This window comes from Sphaerodactylus townsendi, linkage group LG13 (genome assembly GCF_021028975.2).
Source record: "Sphaerodactylus townsendi isolate TG3544 linkage group LG13, MPM_Stown_v2.3, whole genome shotgun sequence".
Taxonomy (NCBI): Eukaryota; Metazoa; Chordata; class Lepidosauria; order Squamata; family Sphaerodactylidae; genus Sphaerodactylus; species Sphaerodactylus townsendi.
In genome coordinates, this window is record NC_059437.1 from 35,149,837 (window position 1) to 35,171,675 (window position 21,839).

The 21,839-nt window shown below is 43.4% G+C and overlaps 1 protein-coding gene across 1 annotated transcript; it reads right to left on the reverse strand.

The window, feature by feature from the left end:
• Window positions 1-428: 428 nt before the first annotated feature.
• Window positions 429-21,560, reverse strand: HNF1A (HNF1 homeobox A). The gene is made up of 10 exons (XM_048513771.1): window positions 21,020-21,560; window positions 10,422-10,621; window positions 9,166-9,352; window positions 8,340-8,575; window positions 6,559-6,764; window positions 5,623-5,818; window positions 5,043-5,234; window positions 4,032-4,153; window positions 2,193-2,334; window positions 429-1,137 (listed from the first exon to the last, which is right to left on the reverse strand). Exons 1-10 carry the CDS (start codon window positions 21,343-21,345, stop codon window positions 1,010-1,012), a joined length of 1,935 nt encoding a protein of 644 aa, XP_048369728.1. The 5' UTR covers window positions 21,346-21,560; the 3' UTR covers window positions 429-1,009.
• Window positions 21,561-21,839: the final 279 nt, after the last annotated feature.

Below are 21,839 nucleotides of genomic sequence, written 5' to 3' on the forward strand. Positions count from 1 at the left end.
GCTCCTAGTTGCTTAGGTAGGTGAGCAGTCCTGACTCAGAAACATTTCTAAGAGTATAACATTAGGTATTCTGACCTATTTGTTCCTTGTTTGGTCTTCCTCTGACCAAAGGAGCAGAAGTGGCATAGTGGTTAAGAGCAGGTGGACTGTAATCTGGAGGAACCGGGTTTGATTCCACTGCCGCTTGAGCTGTAGAGGCTTATCCGGGGAATTCAGATTAGCCTGTGCACTCCAACACACACCAGCTGGGTGACCTTGGGCTAGTCACAGTTCTTCTGAGCTCTCAGCTCCACCTACCTCACAGGGTGTTTGTTGTGAGGGGGGAAGGGAAAGGAGATTGTAAGCCCCTTTGAGTCTCCTTACAGGAGAGAAAAGGGGGTATACATCCAACTCTTCTTCTTCTTCCTGGAGTTTCTTCCTTAGGTGATGCTACTTCATCATATCTGCTCAAGTCACTATGGGCTGAGGCCTGACAACAAGAAATGCCATGGCCCTGGACTTATGCTGTGTTCTGCTGCAGCTCTGAACAAGTAAGCTGTTTTGTAGTACCTGCCCACAGAAAAAGACCAGCTTGGCTTGCCAAAAGCATTAATGTGTGTGAAGGAGGACCTTCTTTTCCGGCTGTTCTAGGCCAGCCTTCCTTTTTCTGCAGCTGTGAGGCTGACTGCTGTGAGGCTGACTGGCTCTTCCTTGACCCATTGAAACAGCAAAAACTGATCTCTTTTTTCTTAGTCCTACCTTGAAAAGAGATTTACTGTAGAGCAAAGAATATCACCTGTTTGAAAAGACACATGGCAGTACGTGTTTTCCTTTTGTATATATTTGCACCTGGCACAGGTATGTTCTTGGACTGTGGAATGGGCCATGTATACTGCAAGTGGAGGAGACGGAAGAAACATCTGCTCAGGTGGATGTCTGCTGATCCTCCCTCCTCCATGGGAAGCGTCATGGGTAAAGCCTGGAGCTCCGGGTACTTTACTCTTTAGGATCAATTATCTGGTCACCATGGTTACTGAGTGGAGGATGCCATCTGTGTCGAGATGAAAGTCTCTACAACACCATGAGATGATGGTAGCAAGTGGCTGTGACTGTTGGTGGAGTCAGAGGTCTGGTAAAGTACCAGGTTGCTGGAGGAGACTTATGGGGGGGAGAAACACATGACATGAATTTACCCGCAGGAACTTTTCCACTGAAGACCTTTGCTTTCTATACCCCCGGAAGGATTAAGTGATACCCCTCCCAAAACCAAAACTGGGTTCATATAAGGTTAGCAGTTAAGGCTTTTTGCTCTAGAAAAATAATAACTATGTGAAAGGGATAAAACTTTCCTCTGGAGAAATCTGCCTGTGAATGGGATATGATGCCTAGTGGGCTACCAAATGCAAGACAGAGCTTAGGGAATGGAGGAAAGAAGCTGTGCCTGTTTGGTACATCTTAGAAAGAACAAAGACCAATCTGCAAGGGTCTCCTTTGGGCTACGAAAGTGAACAACAGGCAAAATAAGTTTGGAGTAACAGAGTGATCTTAAACAGGTCTGTTTGGAAGTAAGTCCGATTCTGTTCAATATGGCTCACTCCCAGGAAAGCATTCTTATGATTGCTGTCATAGTGTGTCATTGGGACCCTCAAACTTCCTAGGTAACAATTGGCCAGTTACTACCTCCATCCATCCATCTTGCATACTTTTATCCCTCCCTCCAAGGAGCTCAGACCAGTTTATGTCTTCATTTTATATTAACAACAACTCTGTGAAGTAGACTTGGCTGGAGGAAAGTGACTGACCCAAAGTCACTCAGAAAGCTTCATGACAAAATGGGGGTTTGAAGCAGGGGCTCTAAGATCCTAGTCTAGTGATTAACTACACCAGACTGTCTTATTGTGGTTGTGGGATCATCTTGGGGACACTACCTGGGGTTTCTTGAAAGTATGAATGTGTACTGCTACTAGAATTTTTTTTTCACAGACCTGATAAAGGCAATCCTTCCTAAATCCTTGGAAACACTGAATGGACTTTGGTTTCTCTACTGAGGGTTAGGCTTAATTTGTTATGTCAAAATATAGTGAGAATACAATATTAAGGACTTGGAATGGAACAGAAGCCAGAAACCGAAAGCCCACCATACTATTTGTAGGCAAGGGTCATATTTTGGTGGGAGGCTGCAATTGCATACTCTGAGACATTAGCACTCTTACCTGCAGGACTTGAGGAGAGGGTGTGGCTTGGCTGAAGGTGCTGAATGGTGGACTCTTGGCTTTGCAAGTGGATGGTTGAGGCCTGTGTTGGCGGTGTGTGCATTCCAGCCTCTGTGTGGGTCTCCGAGTCCGATGAAAATATCTGAGGGAAATTCACATAAAGTTTGTGCTATGTTATATTTGAGGTTTTTTTTGAGGGCCATTCCGCATAGATTTCAGCATGTTTTAAGTAATATCCTGCCCATTTTATCTTCACAGAACTACTATGAGGTAAGTTAACCAGAAGGAGAGTGATTGGCCAAAGTCAATTCATGGCCAAGTGGAGGTTTGATCTTGGGTCTCTCTAACCAAATCCAGTATGCTAACTACTATGTTACCTTGACTGTTTCAAATTAAGTCCTGTCAAATGAAGATACAACATTGGTTGTATCTTTATCTGCTGGGGGATAGATTGATGGAATGGGAATTTCATAATATTGAAAAATGTCTAGTATTGCATTAAAAATAGACCCTGCTGTGGCATCATCATCATCATCATCATCATCATCATTCCCAACCATAGCTGGGCTCAGGGCACCATACAGATATATTTAAAAACATTTATAACAGAAGGCATACTGACTAACATCAGTAAAATAAGAGCTCAGATGGCAAATAACAACATAAACCTATGAAAAGCACCTATCTTATGTCGATACAGGCCCCCTTCTCAGAAAGACTATCCAAATATGGGGGCGGGGGGAGAAGAGGGGACAACGCAGAGTGACAACAGCGTGTCAGTGGATAGTTGTTGGGAGTCTGGCAGATGTGATTGGAATTGACTGGTGGCCTCAGCCAAAAGCCTGGTAGAACATCTGTCTTACAGGCCTTGCAGAATTGTTTACAGTCCCGCAAGGTGCTGGTGTCAGTTGACAGAGTTTCACCAGGCTGGAGCCAGGGCAGAGAAGGCCCTGGCTCTGGTTGAGACCAACTGCACATCTTTGGGAGCACAGAGCATCAGTAAGTTTTTGTCTGAGGACCAAAGCACCTTTTTCAGGCAATAATCTGGTCTACACAACAAAAAATTAATATACAAAACTTACAATCAACGTATCCCTTCCAAATAAAGTCAAGAAAAGGCTATTCATATTGCAAACAAATGACACTAGCTCTTAATTGACCTATACCATCTATGACAGCCTATTCTAATACCTCCTTCCGCTGTATGTGTAGACAGAAGGGGAGTAGCCCATTCTAATACTTTCTTCCACTGTATGTGTAGACCAGGCCTTGAGAACTAGTATAGTGTAATGGTTAGAGTGGCTGACTAGGATCTAGGAAGCCCAGGTTTAAGTCTCTTGGAAGCTTGCTGGGGGCCTTGGGCCAAACCCACATTTTCAGCCTAATCAATCTCATGGGGTGGTTATCTTGAGATAAAATTGAGGAGGGGAGGTCAATGTTGTAAACTGCTCTGGGTTCCCCTGCAGGGTAAAAACATTTAAATATAGAAGAAAATCTAGGTCTAGCAACCCTGTTAAGTTAAAATTGCTTCTCCAGCTTCCTTTTGATACTCTCCTATAGAAGAACATACTGCTTTTTCTAGTGACTAATCATTCTTGCTTAATCAATCTTCCACTGCTGAGTTGCCAGTTTGAATCAGCATCTTCCCTGCTGAATTTGCACTGGAAATACTTGAGAATTTGTGTGTATAGCAGCATGGTTAAGGGCTGCACCACCTGACCCAATTGGCACCTGCACACCTTGGCAGGCAGACTGGGTTTTCTCTCTATGCACCTCTACACTTCAAGGTATTGCTAAACTCTCTGCTTTTTTGGTGGCCTTTCCATAAATCTCTGTTACCTGTTTGGTTGGCGTCAAGCTGGTCAGTGCACTGAGGTTGGCTGTATCTGTTATCACCATGGTCTGTGGCAAAAGGCCAGTGTGGGTATACTGTGTCATCTCTGGCTTGTGGCTGTAGAGAGCTAGGCATAACAAAACAAGAACTTGTGAACTGCAGAGATTCTGAAAGGGAGGGAGAATGTATGTTTTCCTTTGTCATCTGATTATTATTTAATAACAGTGTAGGGCTGTGGCTCAGAGGCAGAGCATCTTCTTTGCATGCAGAAGGTCCCAGGTTCAATCCCCAACATCTTCAGTTAAAAGTATTAAGTAACAGATTATATGAAAGACGTCAGCCTGAGACCCTGGAGCACTGATGCTCCATGCTCAATTGATTATGTAGGTTTCCAACCTCTTTGCTCCAAGCATCTCAGGGCAGTGTATATGGGGGTATCGTATATTATCTTAATCAGTAGGCAAACTACCTTGCCACTATATTTTTTGCTGCCAGCTTCTTTCTACATGATGGCATGTATTCAAATATACACTGCAGTGGCGTAGGAGGTTAAGAGCTCGTGTATCTAATCTGGAGGAACCGGGTTTGATTCCCAGCTCTGCCGCCTGAGCTGTGGAGGCTGATCTGGGGAATTCAGATTAGCCTGTACACTCCCACACATGCCAGCTGGGTGACCTTGGGCTAGTTACAGCTTCTCGGAGATCTCTCAGCCCCACCTACCTCACAGGGTGTTTGTTGTGAGGGGGGAAGGGCAAGGAGATTGTCAGCCCCTTTGAGTCTCCTGCAGGAGAGAAAGGGGGGATATAAATCCAAACTCTTCTTCTTCTTCTCTGCATATGGAGGTTCCATTTTGCTATCATGTCCTCTATGAACATGTCTTAATCTTTTTGTCAAAGCCCCAATTTAGTGGCCACTGCCCCCACATCTTGTGGTAGTTGTGAAGTCCACAATTCATTATGCATTTTTGAAAAATACTATGGAATTCTCACTCTTGCCTTACTGACTTGCAAACCTACTGTGTGGAGCCTGGATCTGGGCCATGGTGGCCATAAACGGGCTCTGGTTGAGATGGCTTTGGACTTGTTGCATAATAGGTTGCTGGTAAGATGGATGCAGCTGCTGGGGGAACTGGACAGGTTGAAGGGTGGTGAGGCTGCTTCCCATGTTGTTGATCACAGGGACGCTCTGAGCTTGGGTGGAGGCCAGGCCTGGAAGACAGAAAGTTCAGTAAGCATATTGTTTCTCCCCTTGTGTGTTTTAAGTGTGGTCAAGCTGCTTTTGACTCATAGTGAACCTATGAATCAATATCCTCAAAGATATCCTAACATTAACAGCCTTGCTCAGGTCTTGCAACCTGAGGGGTGTGGCTTCCTTTACTGAGTCAATCCATTTCATGTTGGGTCTTCCTCTTTTCCATTACTGTCTTTTCTGGGGCTAATGCAATGCTGCAAGTCTATGCATTTCCCCTCTATTAGTAATCCTGTAATCAGGTAGGCTAAGGGATTTGGGTGTCTAAGGTGGAAATACTAACATGGCAACACCCATCCAGCCCCCATACTTTTTAAATCCATCAGGATTTTTCACATACAGTCTTACCAATTACCAGTGTGGAGGTTCCTGTATTAGTGAACGTTGGTGTTAATGAAGATGTGTCTCCTGGTCCAATTGCCATCACTCCAGGAAGGGATGCCATGATGAGATTCTGGGTTTGCTGGCTCAGTGCAAGGGGGTTTTGCTCCAGGCTGTGCGTCAGGGTGCTAACTGGAGGAAGAGAGCCCCCGGGAATGGAGATCTGTGCATGGACAAGAAAAAGGTGTGAAAACGCCACAGGTGAAGCTTGGTAAGAGGACAAGCCTTTGCAGTTGGGAACTGAAATAGTGGCTAAGGTAAGATTCCAGAATTATTGCTGACACTCTGACATGCCCGTGTATCAAATATAAATTCAGAAAACAATGTACTGGGTGCTCTTTGGCAAATAAGAGGCTCTCAGCTTTAAGTATCCATTTTAGAAATGAGAATAGTAATAACTCACCTTGGGGTGTTTTGAGATGGTGAAAAAGAAAAAAGGTAGCAACTACTTTCTACAACAAAAAACTATAGAAGTGGGAATTAACAGCATTGTCCAATGGGGAACATTTTTGTGTGTGATTGGAAACAGTTATGCTTTTTTATTTTTTATAATGCAAACTTATTAAGGTTCCATTCCTCAGTTTTAGGAGGCTATTGGGTTACATCCAAATTGGATCAAGAAAAGGACTTTTCCCCCTCCCACTGCAGCCCACTGATTTCCACTTTCTTCCCTTCCATTGCAGCCCACTGATTTCCACAAAAAGCTGCTCCTGGGGAACAGGAGACGGATAGTGAAAAATTACATGGTGTGTTTGGGCGTGGGGGTGGGCAGATTGTAGTGGGAAAGGAGAATCAGTGGAAATTGTCAGCTTGGTTGGGATTCAAATCATTGTGTCTGAGTGTGTGTCAGAGGGGTCTTCTTTTTTATTCTGTGCCTCCCAGAATTCACCAAGACCAACTTACCAGCTTAGTATCTGCAGATGAGCCTGATCCAGCTGAACACAGACCAGGGGAAGAGACTTGATGCAGGATGGTCTGGGTCGTCACGATGGAATTATTCCCTCCATGTTGGTTGCCATTAGATGAATCTGTTTCACTGACCGGTTGCTGACTGTACCTCATTCCAGAATCAGAAAAGGAGAGGTTTTGTTGCTGCAGGGAAACTTGATCTAAAAACAAAAATAAAGAGTCAGGGAGTATTTTTTTAACCATTTGCTTTTCTGTCAATTACGCTGGATTCCTGTCTCAGAGATCACCAGTTTGATATCGGGGACAGTTGCTTTTCACTGTGAGATTGCCAAAGTCTGAGCCTGAGCACTTTTAAAAAGCAGCCCTGTTTGCTGCTTTTTGAAAGTGATTTTGGGCTCTGAATGTACATATGAAGCTGCTTGTATTATTTTTACTGAATCAGATCCTTGGTCTATCAAGGTCAATATTGTCTACTCAAACTGGCAGCAGCTCTCCAGGGTTTCAGTTTAGAGGTCTTGCACATCACCTACTACCTGATCTCAGAGGCGTAGCTAGGGAAAATGGAGCCCGGTGTAAAATCTGAGTTTTGTGCCCCCCCATGTTTGTTTGTGTTTTTTGTATTTTTTAGTGTTTTTTTCAGTTTGTGGCTTGCAGGGGGCGCAGTTTTTAGGCTAGCAGCACCAAAATTGCAGGGTATCTTTAGGAGACTCTCCTGATGATACCACCCAGGTTTGGTAAAGTTTGGTTCATGGGGTCCAAATTTATGGACCCTCAAAGCTGTAGCCCCCATCTCCTATTAGCTCCCATTGGAAACAATGGGGGATGGGGCACCCCCTTTGGGAGTCTATAACTTTGGACCCCCTGAACCAAACTTTAACAAACCTGGGTGGTATCATCAGGAGAGTCTCCTAAAGATACCTTGTAATTTTTGTGCTGCTAGCCTAAAAACTGCGCCCCCTGCAGGCCACAAACTGAAAAACACTAAAAATACAAAAAACACAAACCTGAATTTTTGCGCCTCCACCCCCCACCCCAGGCACGCGCCTGGTGCAACGTGCACTCCCTGGTCCCCTTGTAGCTTCACCTCTGCCTGATCCTTTTAAGTGGAGATGCTGGAATGAACCAGGAAACTTCTGCATGTCAAGTGGATGCTGAGCCACAGCCCCCTCCCCACAGCCACGACCTCAGAGCAAGGTTGCAGAAATATCCATGAACTCCCCAATATCCACAGAAAAGGAACATTAGGCAGTGAGGATATTTTGTACTATACTGCTAAGTTTCAGGGCTAAGTGAACAGGAGGCTGCTCATTCATCAAGCCCCAGCATTCAGCAGCTGTCATGTAATCATGCAGTTGGAGAAAGAGGGTATTAATTGTGTATCTATTCTTTGAACAAAGAAAAAGCAAACAAACCTGCTCAAGGCCACCTGCTCAGAGAGGCAATGTGGTTTCAGACTGGGACTAGAGAGATCAAGGTTCAAAACCACACTTAGCCATGAATCCCGCAGTGTGACCGTGGACCAATTGCTTTCCCTCAGAGCCAAACCTGCCTAAAAGAGTTGTTGTGAGACATTTGTGAATCATGTATTACTCTTGCTGGTCTCCAAGGGGCTACCAGAGTCAAATCTAAATGTATAACCCTGTAGAGTTAAAATACGATCGAGTCAGCATATCTAGATAAAATGGCACTCTTTTTTGGTTGATCCCCCCATCCCTTCCAACCACTGTACTTAAACAGCATTAGGACCCCCAGTTTTCTCCATATTCAATGCTCACCATGGACTTTGTTTGGCGAGAGAGGTGCTGCTGGCTGGAGGGAGGAGTTGTGCACAGCCAGGGTGGGAGCAGAGTTGGGCTGTGCGCCATTGTAGCTGTCCATGGCTAGCTTGTGCCGGAAAGCCTCCTCCTTCCTGCGGTTGGCAAACCAATTATAAACTCTCACTTCAGTGACCAGGTTTGAGCCCAGCCCTTGGGCCTGGGAAGGAGAGACGCCTCGCTGAATGCACTCTGCCCTGCCAAGAGAGGCCATAGATGTGTCATTTTGGCAACCTATGAAGCAAAGCTGTTTCCCCTGGAATAATCTCATTCAGATTCAAGGGATTATGATCACTATTGACTTCCAAGGATTGGCCTTCTTTTCAAGGTGACAGTGAGAGACTTTATGTACTTTTGACACCACATCTTTCCTTCCAGATTCTATCACTGAGGAATGCCACGTGATCTCTGGATGCTCATAAGGGGCTCCTGGGAGAAGATGGCGGACAAGCTTCTCTGAATCAGCTTGACTGCCACTTCCAATCTGGGTGAGGCCTGTGCTAGTTCATACAGGATCATGAGCTGAGACAAAGAGCAAAACTAGATGTGGCCGTTTCTTCAAGATTAAAGTAATTTTAAAATGCCACATCATGATGGGCTGAGGCACTTTTAACTGTTTCCCACAGCTTATCAAGTGCCAAAAGGGTTACTTCCCCCCCTCATGCAGCTAGTTTGACACCTGAAAAGTCATGGGGGGGGGGGGTCCATTCCACATGAAGGTTCCATTCCACAATTATAGGCAATTGCTGTTTCGTCTTTTTGTCCTATTGCATTATCCCCCAATCACCTATTACACTCCTCCACCAATGCTTCTCGTTCCTCCTTGCTAGGATTCTTCTGTCTCTCATAGGCTTGAAAGAGGATTTGCTGTGAAGCTGGACCCCACTTGAAGCGATTCCTTCTGCCTTTCTTGGTTGGTAAGTCATCTCCCATTGAATCTTCCACCATCATGCCTTGACCGGCATGTGTAAATTCTGGAATTGCAAAGGAAAAAGTGTTATCTTTATGTTCTTGCATCTCCTGGAAGCCAAGTCTTCCATAGAGTTCAGGTGGGAGGAGGTTAAACTGTAACTTGATGTACAGCTCTTGAAATATTTTTCTATTGCAAGAAAATTGGATAAACAGGGAACAAAGTGGGGCACACACCTGTCTTCTGCATTCATATGATGCACATTTGTTACTTTTAATTAAAACAGGAGGCTTGCTTCACTGTTGCACCTCAAAAGGTTTATGCTGTGCTAGAGTGGGGCACTGCTGGCTGCCCTCTTCTGTTTTTGCATGGCATATTCTTTTAGGTGTGCCTTCTGATTATAAGGCAGTGATGGCGAACCTTTTTGAGAGCAAGTGCCCAAATTGCAACCCAAAACACACTTATTCATCACAAAGTGCCAACCCGGGCAGCAGCAAGCCGGAGCACAGGCACCAGGCCCGCCAGTCGAGTCTTCCCTGATCACTGCGGTGCGCACACGTCACTCTCAGTGGCCCAAGCCAGCCTAGATGTGTGTGTGTTGGGGGGATGATTTTCTGCACCTCATGATGAACTCTGTGTGCGCGTGCCCACAGAGAGGGCTCCAAGTTCGCCATCACTGTTATAAGGAGAAGAATCTTTATCAGAGAATTTATGCAGAGATTTGATCAGCAACTTCAGTGGAGGCTGACTAAAACAGAGACAAGGCCAGAGTAGTAAATCATGCAGAGATGCAGTAGGCAGCCTCCTATGAAGATTCACAAGAGCATTCACTTATTTGATTGCTCATAGCAGAGTAGCAATTCTCTCACAGCATGCTAGTATGCCCCAGTGCACAGTTCTGGAACTGCTGACTTACAGCAAGTTCTGGGGCACACTTTTCTTCCACATGACCACAGCAGTTTACTCTGCTTTGAGACCATAGTACAGAGAGGTATGTACCCAAATTCTTTGAGATGTAACAAAGTATGTTGGACCATAGCTGCTGTTATGCTTGCTGCATTTGTTTGGTCAGTAGATGGTTGACATTGCTCTGTTATGTTTTTGGCGATAAAGCTGCTGTTTGCTGTACTTACGCTGGGCCACCTCTCGCTGCTTGCGGACGTACCAGGTGTAGAGGGCAGCTCTCTTCTGAGTTTTCATGGGAGTGCCCTTGTTGAGATGCTGTGAGAGGTGGGATTGATTTAAGCCTGTGGTGTCTACTACCTCCCGTTGGGGGATATTGTGCTGTTGTAGGTAGGACTTCACCATTTTAGCTACTCTCCAGGGGTCCTCTCTGGAAAGAACAGAGAATGTATTACATGAAAGAGGTACTTGTTTTCTATCAATCCTGAGACATTAGCGATGGAACTGAAGTGCAGCAGAAAGTAGAAGTCAGGTCCCTTTTCTGATTCCAAACCATAAAGATCCTACTGCTGGAGGCCTTGGTTCAAGTTCAATTATATCTTACAAAAGTCTAAACCATAGCTTCCTGAAACACACACACACACACCCACACCCACACCCACACACACCCACACACACACACACACACACACTCTTGCGGTCCAAAGACCTGCTGCTTACCAATGGCTTTCCAATCTCCTGCTTATTCTCTTCTGTATTATAAGAATAAATATGTTTTATTCTCAACATCTGTGAAGACTTAAATTCATAGATTGGGGTTTTGAACTGACAAAATAGATGTTCCTATAAACCTGAAAAAAACACCCAGGTTTGCAGATAAATCTGAAGTCCAAATTAATAAATACATGGGATTTAAAAAAAACCAGTCAGATAAAATAAGTGCCTGTAGCTTTAAGAAATGGATGTCCTCAGTGGCTGTTGTTAGGCTGGAAGGCAACCACAAGTATTGCTAGCCTTCCAGCCTTGGTTTCTTACTATAAGGTAGGGAGAGGAAGCAAGACCTTTTCATGGTTGTTTTCGTTTTTGACAGGGCTAGGACTAGCAGCAGCCAAAGGCAACTTGAAACCACATAACTTGCGTGACTCATCCAGGATTGGCTACTGATCTATAACAAATCCCATCCACTCAATGAAAGCAAGTATGGGTTGGTGGTTAGACTAGAGTGTCATACTAAGTTCTGAATGATCGGGTTAACATTCACATTCTGCTGTGGAAGGTTACTGGGTGACTTTGGGCCAGTTACACATTCCCAGATTAACTTCATAGGGTTGTTGTGTGGATAAATTGGAGGAGAGAAAAATATTGTAAGCTGCTTTGGATTCCCATTGTGAAGAAGGGTCAGATACAAATGAAATAAATAAATATAACTGAAGACGGGGTGGGGGGGCAGATACATTTGCAGGTTGGTGGGTAGGAAGGGAAGAATGCAGGGAAAGACAAGGATTGGGGACTGCCAGAAAGTGGGGAGCAGGAAATACGTGCAGGGAATATTGTGGAAAAGGAGGTATCTTCTTGCAGTCCTTGCATGTTTCCCACCATGCAATTGGGTTCAGCTCAGCCAGTACCATACAACCTGGACAAATTTTGCTGCCAAAAGATGAGAAAGCTGAAGATGGAGAAGATAAAGGTAGGTTGACTGGCAAGTGGGAAAGAGAGAAAGAAGCAGGAAAATGGGAGAGGCTGAGGGAACTGCCAGAGAAAGAGGAAATGGTGGGGGAGGTGAAATTAAATGCCCCCCTATATCTCCCACTCATAGTAGTCTCAGCATTTAAACAAGGTTTATGTAGCAAGAGCTCTGAACAACTGTAAGCCAAAGATTCAATGTGATTCTTCCACTGTTTTTGATATTCCTAAATCTGACCTTAAGGTTTTAATTTGTTCCTTTTAAAATTTTGTGTGTGTGTGTGTGTTGAAGAACACCTAGCTTCTGGGTAACTTTAGCAGCATGCTTCTTACCTGTGGAATGTCAAAGTAGCTGAGGGATCCTGGTGCCAGGCCTCCCTTAAATCCACCCTCTGTTCTCTTTACTGTGGTTGCAAGTTTTTATTTAATTAAAAATAGTTCCCAGCACAGCAATAGGAACAGACTGATGGGTTTGAGAGTGGGGGATGGAAGGAAATGTAGCAAACTGTTGAAGTGGGAGGGTTGAGCAACAACTGTAGTGTCCCAAAGACTGCAATTAACAAGGACAAAGTCCACACCTGCTAGCTCTGTGCAAACACCCTTATTTCTCTTACTGGTGCAGCCTGGGTTTTTCCGGAGCAACTAACCAGCTCTATTTGGTTCCACTTTGCATTATCTTGTCAATTTCGTAATGCCTGCCTGGATCAAATGGCAGACTTGAAGTGCTGATTTTCTTCTCTTTTTTAACCTACTGAAATATATAATCATGATGCATTGTTTTGAAATATGTTTTACCCTCTGCTCTTTGTGCGAATGACCTTTTTCTTGGGGTACAGATCACTCAAGGTCCCTACAGCAGTGTCTATTCAACATGCTGTGCTGAACACATCACATACAAGATCAAAAGGCGAGCCTTTCCCAGCATTTCAATCATTTATGGGTGAAGTGGGTCTCTAGCCCATCAACATCACACCTGGGGATGGGACTTAGTTTGGATGAACTAACACAGAACACAATGGTAACACTAGTTCACTAGAGCTCCCATAGCCTGATATAGGTAAGATGTGCTGATCTAGGCCACTTTGGATGCTCTGTATGTAGTGATGATGTTGATATCATGGATTCTTTAAATATTCTTGCCACACTCTGGAACCAGCCCCATACAGGGGTATAAGTGAAATGTTTAAAGTTTTGGGATAAAAGTTGTAGCGTAAAAGTTCCATGAATTGTTATCCTTATGCCTTTCCTACTGTATTACCAAGCCACGGGTATTTCAGGGCCCAGGTTCCTCTACTGGTTGGCTCCTCAAGAGCCTGAAAAGCCAACACCATTGCAGAAGCCATCACAAACATGTCAGCCAGGGAAGTACGTGCAATGTAACCTCAAGAGATAAGAAGGGGACGGAGCTGAATTTGGTAGACCAAAAGTGAGTGGGATTTAAGGAGGTGGGACTAGAAGGGAAGAAACCTGTTTCTCTATGCAGATAGTCTGGAAGCTGGAGGCTATTCCTTGGAATGCAGAAAGGACAAAGAAAAATATGCTTGGAAGACAGGTAGTGAGGCAACTAATGTAAGCAACTCTAATTAAGTGTACAGAGGGAGATGGGGACCCAGGGAAGTTATGTAGGCTTAATTGCGCCCTTGTTCTTGGACTGTGGAGGTAGCTCAGTTGCATACAGCCACATCTAAATAAATTAGATTTATAAGGGACACCCCACTGTACTGGGATGACACTGGAATCTGCAATAGTACAGACTTACAGGGTAGCTCCATTGAGACCTACCTGAGTAACATTTCCAAGTTACCCAATCCAACACTTGGTCTTTCAGAGTCTTTGCATCAATCTGATATAACTGCCTGGTACCAAGGGTAGATGGAGGAGGGTGGCCAGCTTGTAAATGAGTTCATATTTTGTAAAGGACATCCAATTATCCTGGTATTGTGCATAACACCACTGGTAATATTTTAGGTGATGACATTAAAGTAGCCATATGCCCACTCTGAAAGTGTGCTTCAGAGTTCCTTGAAACAGAGCTCTTGGAGTCAGGTACTACATGGTCTGAGCTAGCCCCAATCTGAAGATGTGGAAATATGGGGGGAAGGAAATTAGTAGGGGTATTAATTGAAATACTAATCAAATAACAAAACAGAGACAGCAAGCATTAACTTTCAAACTGCCATCTGATAATATTAGGATCTCTTTGTTATAGTGCACATAACTTAGAGATCAGAGGAAAGAGAAGAAGAACTAAAGTAACTGTAAAAAACCCCCCCCCCCCCCCCCCCAATACATACATGCCTGAGATTGGTTCAGCCAAGCCAGGAGGATGTCTAGTCTGGAATAAGAATCTTTCTCATCCTTCATCTCCCCTGGTGCCTTGGTTTCTCTTTCTGAAGCAATCTGAAGCACCCCAGGTCAGTAATCAGAAAAATGTAGGCCCAGGTGTCTAACTAATGTCAGGCCTGTGACTGTCATCAAGAAGGGCATCCAAAGCAACAGGGGAAGATGAAAAGTTTGGAATGAGAGATTCTTAGCACATGCCAGCCTTTCTACCTAGCTGGTTTGGATGGCCCTGGCATCAACTCCAGCCTTTGCAGTAAGGAAAGAGAAAACAAAAAGCAAGATAGAGGAATCTAATAAATAATTTAAAATGGGACAACAAAAATAAAGAAAAAATGGAAACAAAACCAGGGTTTTTTTGCATGTCTGTCTGATTATATGAGTAAAATATGAATCTGAGTGCTAGTTTTATACTCTTTGTGAAGCTACAATCAAGCTTATGCTGGAGACTAAAATCAGCTCTTAGTTGAATGAAGAATCACTTAAACTGGTAGCACCCTCCTACCCATCAGTGGCCTCAATCTACTGTCTTCAGCTCCCCTAAACAATGATCATGGATGGCTCTCGGGGGCATCCATTTTGCTTCTCTCTTTGCTGTGTTCCGAGGTTGCTTTTTAAGGTCTTTCTCACCTCCCTTTTGTTACCTGAACAATAAGTAACCCAGGTAGTTAGTTATAAACTCAAAGGGAACAAGAGCCTGGTTGATAATTTATAGCAGCATCTCAAATTTAAATGAAAAGTAAATATCAAGTTGTTAGCATTAAAAGGAAGCCCAATCCTGAGAACTGGGAAGGCAACATTGGGGTAGGGTGGGGTCCTTCTCAGTGTTCTGTGGGTAATGAGCCTCTTTTACCCAAATTTTCTCCCTTACCCTGTCTTTGAATATCCTCCTTTGTCTTCATTCTTTACACTCCCTTTCCCCCCATTTTCTTTCTCTCACCGGGCAAGATGGTACTGTTTAAAGTCCCTTTTTTTAGTGCAGAAAGGACCTTTGATCCCTTTTAAAACCTATTTGGAATTCCTGCATTGGACCAAAACTGGACTGGGAAACTTAAGACCACCACTTCCACTACTCCTGATCTTTGACCCTCGAAGCTACATCTGTTGTTAATTTCACTGAATAAATTGGACCTGGAAGGGACGGAAAGGAAGAAAGGTAAGAATAGCCCTCAGCAACGTTTGACTGTGTTGAATTTGGCCCTGTTTGATTCGGGTTGGCCTATATACCCATTGAAGCAATAGGAATGATGTTGCAATTCCATTTCAGAATTGCAACGGCCACCCTCAGCAAAAGAAAAAAGACAAAGACCAGGAGGAGTAAAACTGCTGGGGCATTTAAGTTGTAAATGTGTCCTCCTTGTTTCTCTTAAGAAAATGTGACACCCCACCTCCATCCTGCCTCTTCAAATATATTAGCTAATTGTACCATTCATTTCTCTCTTTAAATTCTCTGTTAACTCTTGAAGGAAACAGCTGGACATTTCCTTCAGGAAATAAGAATATTTAATTCCCCACATTTATAAATTAAACAACAACAACAACACAGAGATGGAAAATACACATATAGTAAAATGTCTGATTTTTTATTTCACAGTGGATTTCAAAGTTTCTGCTATCAACCTCCCCCCCCCTTGTGATATTCCCCTGTCCACTGATTAATCCTGCCCATTGCATGTTCTAGGATGCACATGAGGGCTTCACCCTTGATCATAGGCAATGCTCCCTTATGGCAGCACATCACAGGGAAGATCTTCAGAAATCTGACTGGAGATCTCCTGCGCTATTACAACTGATCTCCAAAGATCAGTTCATCTGGAGAAAATGGCTACTTTGGAAGGTGGACTCTATGGCAACCTACCCCATTGAAGTCTCTCCCCAAACCCCAATCTCCTCAGACTTAAAAAACACTCCTCCAATCGTATTTCCTAGCCTAGAGCAGGGCCCCTTAACTAGTGCTGATATTCTGCTTTCCATGTAAATGAAATGTTGTCTTCATTCCTCAATAACCTTCGATAAGCAAAAGTTCGATTGCTGCTGTCTGGTCCTTCCTGTGAACAGGATGGCACCACTTCACTACACCTACGTAGTTGGGACTAGCTTTCCTTTCCTTAGTAAGGCAAAGCACTTGTGCTCTTTTAGGGTGGAGGATAGAATGAGGAGAGGTGCTTCTCAGCCAGAAAACCTACTTTGAAACTTGCAGTGTTATCAGTAGGCATTCTAGACCAAAGTCCAACTGTTTCTGGAGGCTGAGTGAACTCATGATATGGAACTGAGCATGTGTTTACTCTTTTCCTGCCTGTGGAGTGCAATATGATTAGCTGCAGAATATAAAAGTTCTTGGTTGTAATCCTGAGGCAGCTGTATTGTGAGGTGAAGCAACAAGCAGTGGATTTTTGGCATTATGAAGGGCAGAAAAAAGGAAAGGGGGGCTGAGAGGACTTCTGTTTATTTCAGTGGGCCTGGTGCATAAGAACTTTCTGTTGGAATGGGCCAGTTCTAAGACCTGTAAAACATCTCATATGATTCTACCAAACTGTTTAAATCTTAAATATATAAAGAGAAAGCATACATTGAAAACTGCAAAACATATGAGCCTACACGTTAGTATTCTCCAGTGTGACTGGTTCTCAAGGGCTCATTCTGCACATGCAGAATAATGCACTTTCAAACTGCTTTCAAGGCTCTTTGAAGCTGTGCGGAATAGCAAAATCCACTTGCAAACAGTTGTGAAAGTGGTTTGAAAACGCATTATTCTGCATGTGCAGAAGGGCCCAAGGTCCATGTGTCAGAGGTGTATTGGTTTGCATCTTGAAATAGGCTGTTTCCACACAGATTATGTGCCCTGGATTTGAAGTGTGTTTTGGGGAAGTGTGTTTTTTCCCTTCTTCTCCTTCGCATCATGGTGCTTTGCAAACTAACTGTGCTGAAAAGTTTTGAAAAAGATCACAGCAGTGCCTGGGTGGCTGCTGTGTATGTCGGAAGTTTTAGATCTATCTTTGAGGAAGCCATTTTCTTTCCTGCACCGTGGAGGAGAGGCAGGGTTTTTTTAAATATTGGCTGATGAAAATTGTTATATCAATATGATGCTAAAATACTCTGTGTGCCAGGATCTGAAAACTCGTGTTTTTTTTAAAAATAAGCATCTAGCCCCTTTAGAGGCAGAGATATGCCTTTCCTTTGCTATCTGCATGACAAAAGGGGCTAGAGATTTGCGGGGAATAGAAAACTGAGAATCCAGAGTACCTGATATGTCAATTGGTATTACATTCTATCAATATAATCATATTTAATTGCTGGGTTTTGAAACCAACTGAGGGGATAGGGTTACCAGCTTCAGGTTAGGAAATACCTGGATATTTGGGGGAGGGGGGCAGGAGCTTGAGAATGGCAGGGAGAGATTTCAGCAGCCTATAATGCCATAGAGTTCTAAAGCAGCCATTTTCTCCACTCGAACTGATTTCCTTCCCCTGGAGGTTGGCAGCTCTATGAGTGGAAGATGGAGCCATGAAATTCCAGGGAAACCTTCTATGTGGAAGCCTCATTGCTGCTGTGCTATATTGGAATCCAAACTAACAGAGAAACCACGCAAGCTTGTCCTTGTTTGGAAACGGTCATAGTCCCTACACTAGTGATGGCGAACCTTTTCGAGACCAAGTGCCCAAATTGCAACCCAAAACCCACTTATTTATGGCAAAGTGACAACATGGCAATTTAACTTGAATACTGATGTTTTAGCTGTTCCAGGCCAGGCTACAGGTGTGTGTGTGTGTGGGGGGCACTCTGTTTGCACGTGCCCACAGAGAGGGCTCTGAGGGCCACCTCTGGCACCTGTGCCATAGGTTCGCCACAACTGCCCTACACACTCTGGTGTCTCTGTTAACAAGAAAAAAACATACAAATTATTTACCTGAAGGCTTTGAACTGAAAAAAGATGTAAGTGCAACACTGTTGAGGATGACAGTGCAAGAGTGGGTGAGACTGACCACTCTGATATTATAATGTCTTGTGTCTTTGAACATGTAGGTCTTTAGAGCTTTTACTATACAGCGTACAGACACACACTTTCCTGCTTGTGAATTCAGGAGCTCAGCTCAGAGGCATAAAAGCTCATGCTGGAATCAATGTTGTCAGTTTGTAAGGTTCCACCGGACTTCTGTTTTTTACACTAGTGCTGAAGCAGTCAGAGAAGAAATAAATAGAAAGTATAAATCTAGTCTGGTGTAATGGCTAAAGAGGGTGAGTTGGGTAATGTCTGGTTCAGATCTTTCATCGTGGCGGGAGTTTAGTAAGTCCCCCCCAACCCCCACATGGGGATAATAAAACTGACCTATCTTACAAGGTTGTTGAAAGGATTGCATTTTAAGAACTTTGAACTCTGAAAAAGTACTATATAAATACAAAATATTGCTTTTATTTATTTTCCAGGATTAGATAATATGCCCTTTTTGTACAGGCTGGAAATGGAAAAATTTGAACCATCCTAGGCTAAAGAGTCACTTTCAGGTTCAAAACAGAATGAAATTTCAGTGTGAATGCACACATCTGGATCCCCTTTTCTAAAGCCCATTTTCCTTCTTTCCGTTTCCTTTTCCATCCAAATTTTTTTCAAGAGAGGAAAGCTAAATTACACATTCTCCTCTTGTGGCTTCCTCTGAGAACAGACCTGATAAATAGTCAGAAGTTAATGATCAAAAAGCTTATTGGAGCCTTTTCAAATATAAATTTATAAGATAAAAGAGAAATAATAAAGCCACTGGATAATTAGTAACTAGATGGGTCCTGAGGCTATAGAACTCAAGCTGACCTCAAGAACTCAACACAGAGTTGGGGACATGTTGAGTAGAAGATGGGGTGATGAGATTGTATGAAGGAGGGAACATCAATACAAGGAAGAAAATTTTAAGATGACTGTTAAAAGAAGAAAGGAGATAGAAGATGGTTTGGAAGAGAAGAGGAGGCAATGAAAGGGCTGGGATAAAGCTGAAGCCTCTCACCTTCCTTTTCCAGGTAAAACTTGTTTCTAGTGCATCTTCGGCCATGACCTGGCTCCAAAATTTGAATTAACACAGCTAATTTATGCTGCTGGAAGGTATGTAGATGGTGGGATTTATTAATAAACAAAGAAGCATAGCATCAAACAAACAGAAACTGCCTGTTCCATTCTCTTTTGTTTCATTTATTTTATTTTATTTTTAATCTATCGTCATAATATTAAGGAGGACTTGCTTTCCTGAAAATTGATGGTGGTCTATGAATTGTTGATTGTTGTTGTTTTGGTTTAAGTTTAATTTGGGGTCATCACAGTGAGTGTAGAACCTTTCCTTGTCCCTAGCATTAACACACCATAACCACTGACCTGTCTTTCATTTGCTTCCACAAGCAAGGTTGTTGTCTCCATGATCTGTTACTGAGATTCTAAGAAGCATCAAAGTGGTCACTGTTAGAAACCAGACTACCGTAATAGTGCCGTCCTAAACATAACTATACTCTTCCAAGGTCTCTTTTGGTCAGCAGACTTAGCAGAATATAATTCTGTACAAGTTGGCACTATAAGTGACCTTTAGTCCGATCCCCAAGGACTCTTCATTTGCTCAAACTTCTCACTTTTTCAGAGAATGAAACCCCATGTGAATTCTCATCTAGTTATTCAGAGACCCATTGACAGGGACTGCCATGTTCTGAAATGTGAGAGAAGCTTAGAATTTATATCTTGTATCAGGCTGCTCATTTTTAAATGTGTTGTGACTAGTAAGGACAATGAGAAGGGAGAAGAAATTCTGTGATAATAAGGTGCATGGTGTAGTGGTTAAGAGCAGCGGACTCTAATCTCGATTCCCCACTCCTCCTCATAAAGTCTGCTGGGTGACCCTGAGCTGGTCACCGTTTTCTCTGAACTCTTTCAGTCCACACAATGGTAAACCACCTCCGAACACCTATTGTCTTGAAAACTGTATGGGGTTGCCATAAATCAGCTGTGAATTGATGGCATTTTCTACCACCCAGGTCCTGAGACTGTAAAAGCACAGAGCTGAAATCACAGATGTTTTCTAATTTTCAAAGGGGCTAGTACAGAAATATTTAGGAAATCTAATAGAGAGATTTTCATCTAGCACACTGATCACCCTGAAAAGTTGATAGTTACAATAATAGCAAACTAAAGTTTTAAAAAAATCACACTGAATCTGCGGGGGGTTGGGGGGGATGCAGGGGATCCATTTGGTCTTTAATGTGTATCTCTTGGCAGTTAACAGCAAGATAGCTTTGGAGTTTCTCAAGTTGGTGGGCAACAGTTGTGTGTTTCTATAACCCCTTGAATAGTGAAATGCTCAGACCTCCAGTGAATGTCTTTGATTTCCTTTTCATTTCAATTTTTTTTAAATGTTGGGGGTGCTTTCTCATGTTCTGTGATTTTATAAACTATGTGAAGATAGCTCAGAAAGTGTTTTAATTCTATGAAACATCCCACGCCCACACCTCTACATTTTTGGAATGGCAGCCAAAAGAGGGAGATGCTTGCAGAAAGTGTTTCAGAGTTCTTCCCCACTTTAAAGAAGTGCTACTTTTCTGTGTTAAACCATGCTGCATGGGCCTGAAATGTTATTTGCTAGCCAGAGTTATTGTTATTATTTTTAAATAATATTTTTAAATAATATTAAAATAAATAAGAGAAATGTTGTGCCTCAGATTGGGTACTTCTAACACAGTCTGAAACACTTAGATCACCTGTGAAACTCAGGAGCCTAGATGAAGGACTGAGACCAGAAAGAAAGCAGAGAGGAAAAGAAAAGGCTGGAGATGTCCTTACTGTAATAATCTCTCCACCACCGCTTTTTGGTGAGCAGCCTCCTCTGGGTTCAGGTTTTCAATTTCCTTCATTATTGGAGGAGTGAAGTCTTCCCCATCATCAGATGTTTCATCTTCAGACATCCGAGACTCCCCCATTCCATTGGCAAGAACTGCGATTTCTGCACGGGTTTCCTGTTTGTCCGCTTGGGAAGTGTTAGCGGGCTGTTGACTCTCGTTGTAGGGGTCTGCCTCACTCAAGGCTTTGATAAGAGTCTCCTTGCTTAGCCCTGATTCCAGAAGGGCTCCCAATAGTTCCACCTGAAGATGAGTCAGTTTTGAGACCATGGTCTCCCCCCCCGCCCCTTTTCTTTCTTCTAATACGCAAAGCTGTACAGTCTCCGCTGCAAAACTCCTTTTTTTTTTTGCTACACCATGATTCCGAAGTCGCAGAGCCAATGGTCAGTGGATTCCGCCTTTACAACACCCCCCCACATCCAAGACACAAAAATTAGCTGCTTCAGACCCCCCACAACTGTCCTGAGTCAGAACTGATAAAGGGACCCTCGCCTATCTGTTTACATTGGAGCAATGCAAATTCTCCAAGGTTCATATTTATCTGTATGCTTAAGCAAGTTACTGAACTTTGGACTTCGGCATTGCAGCAGCAGCAGTTCACAAAGTACGCAGAGAGAAAGGGAGGGAGAAAGGGGGGGGAAGGAAAGATTGGGTAAAAGAAGAGAGAAGAATAGAGAAAAGAGTTGGAGGAGACAAGCAGGAGCCAAAGTAGCACTGCTCATCTTGCGCACCTTGAAGATGACATTTGCATGGCAAGAGGAGGT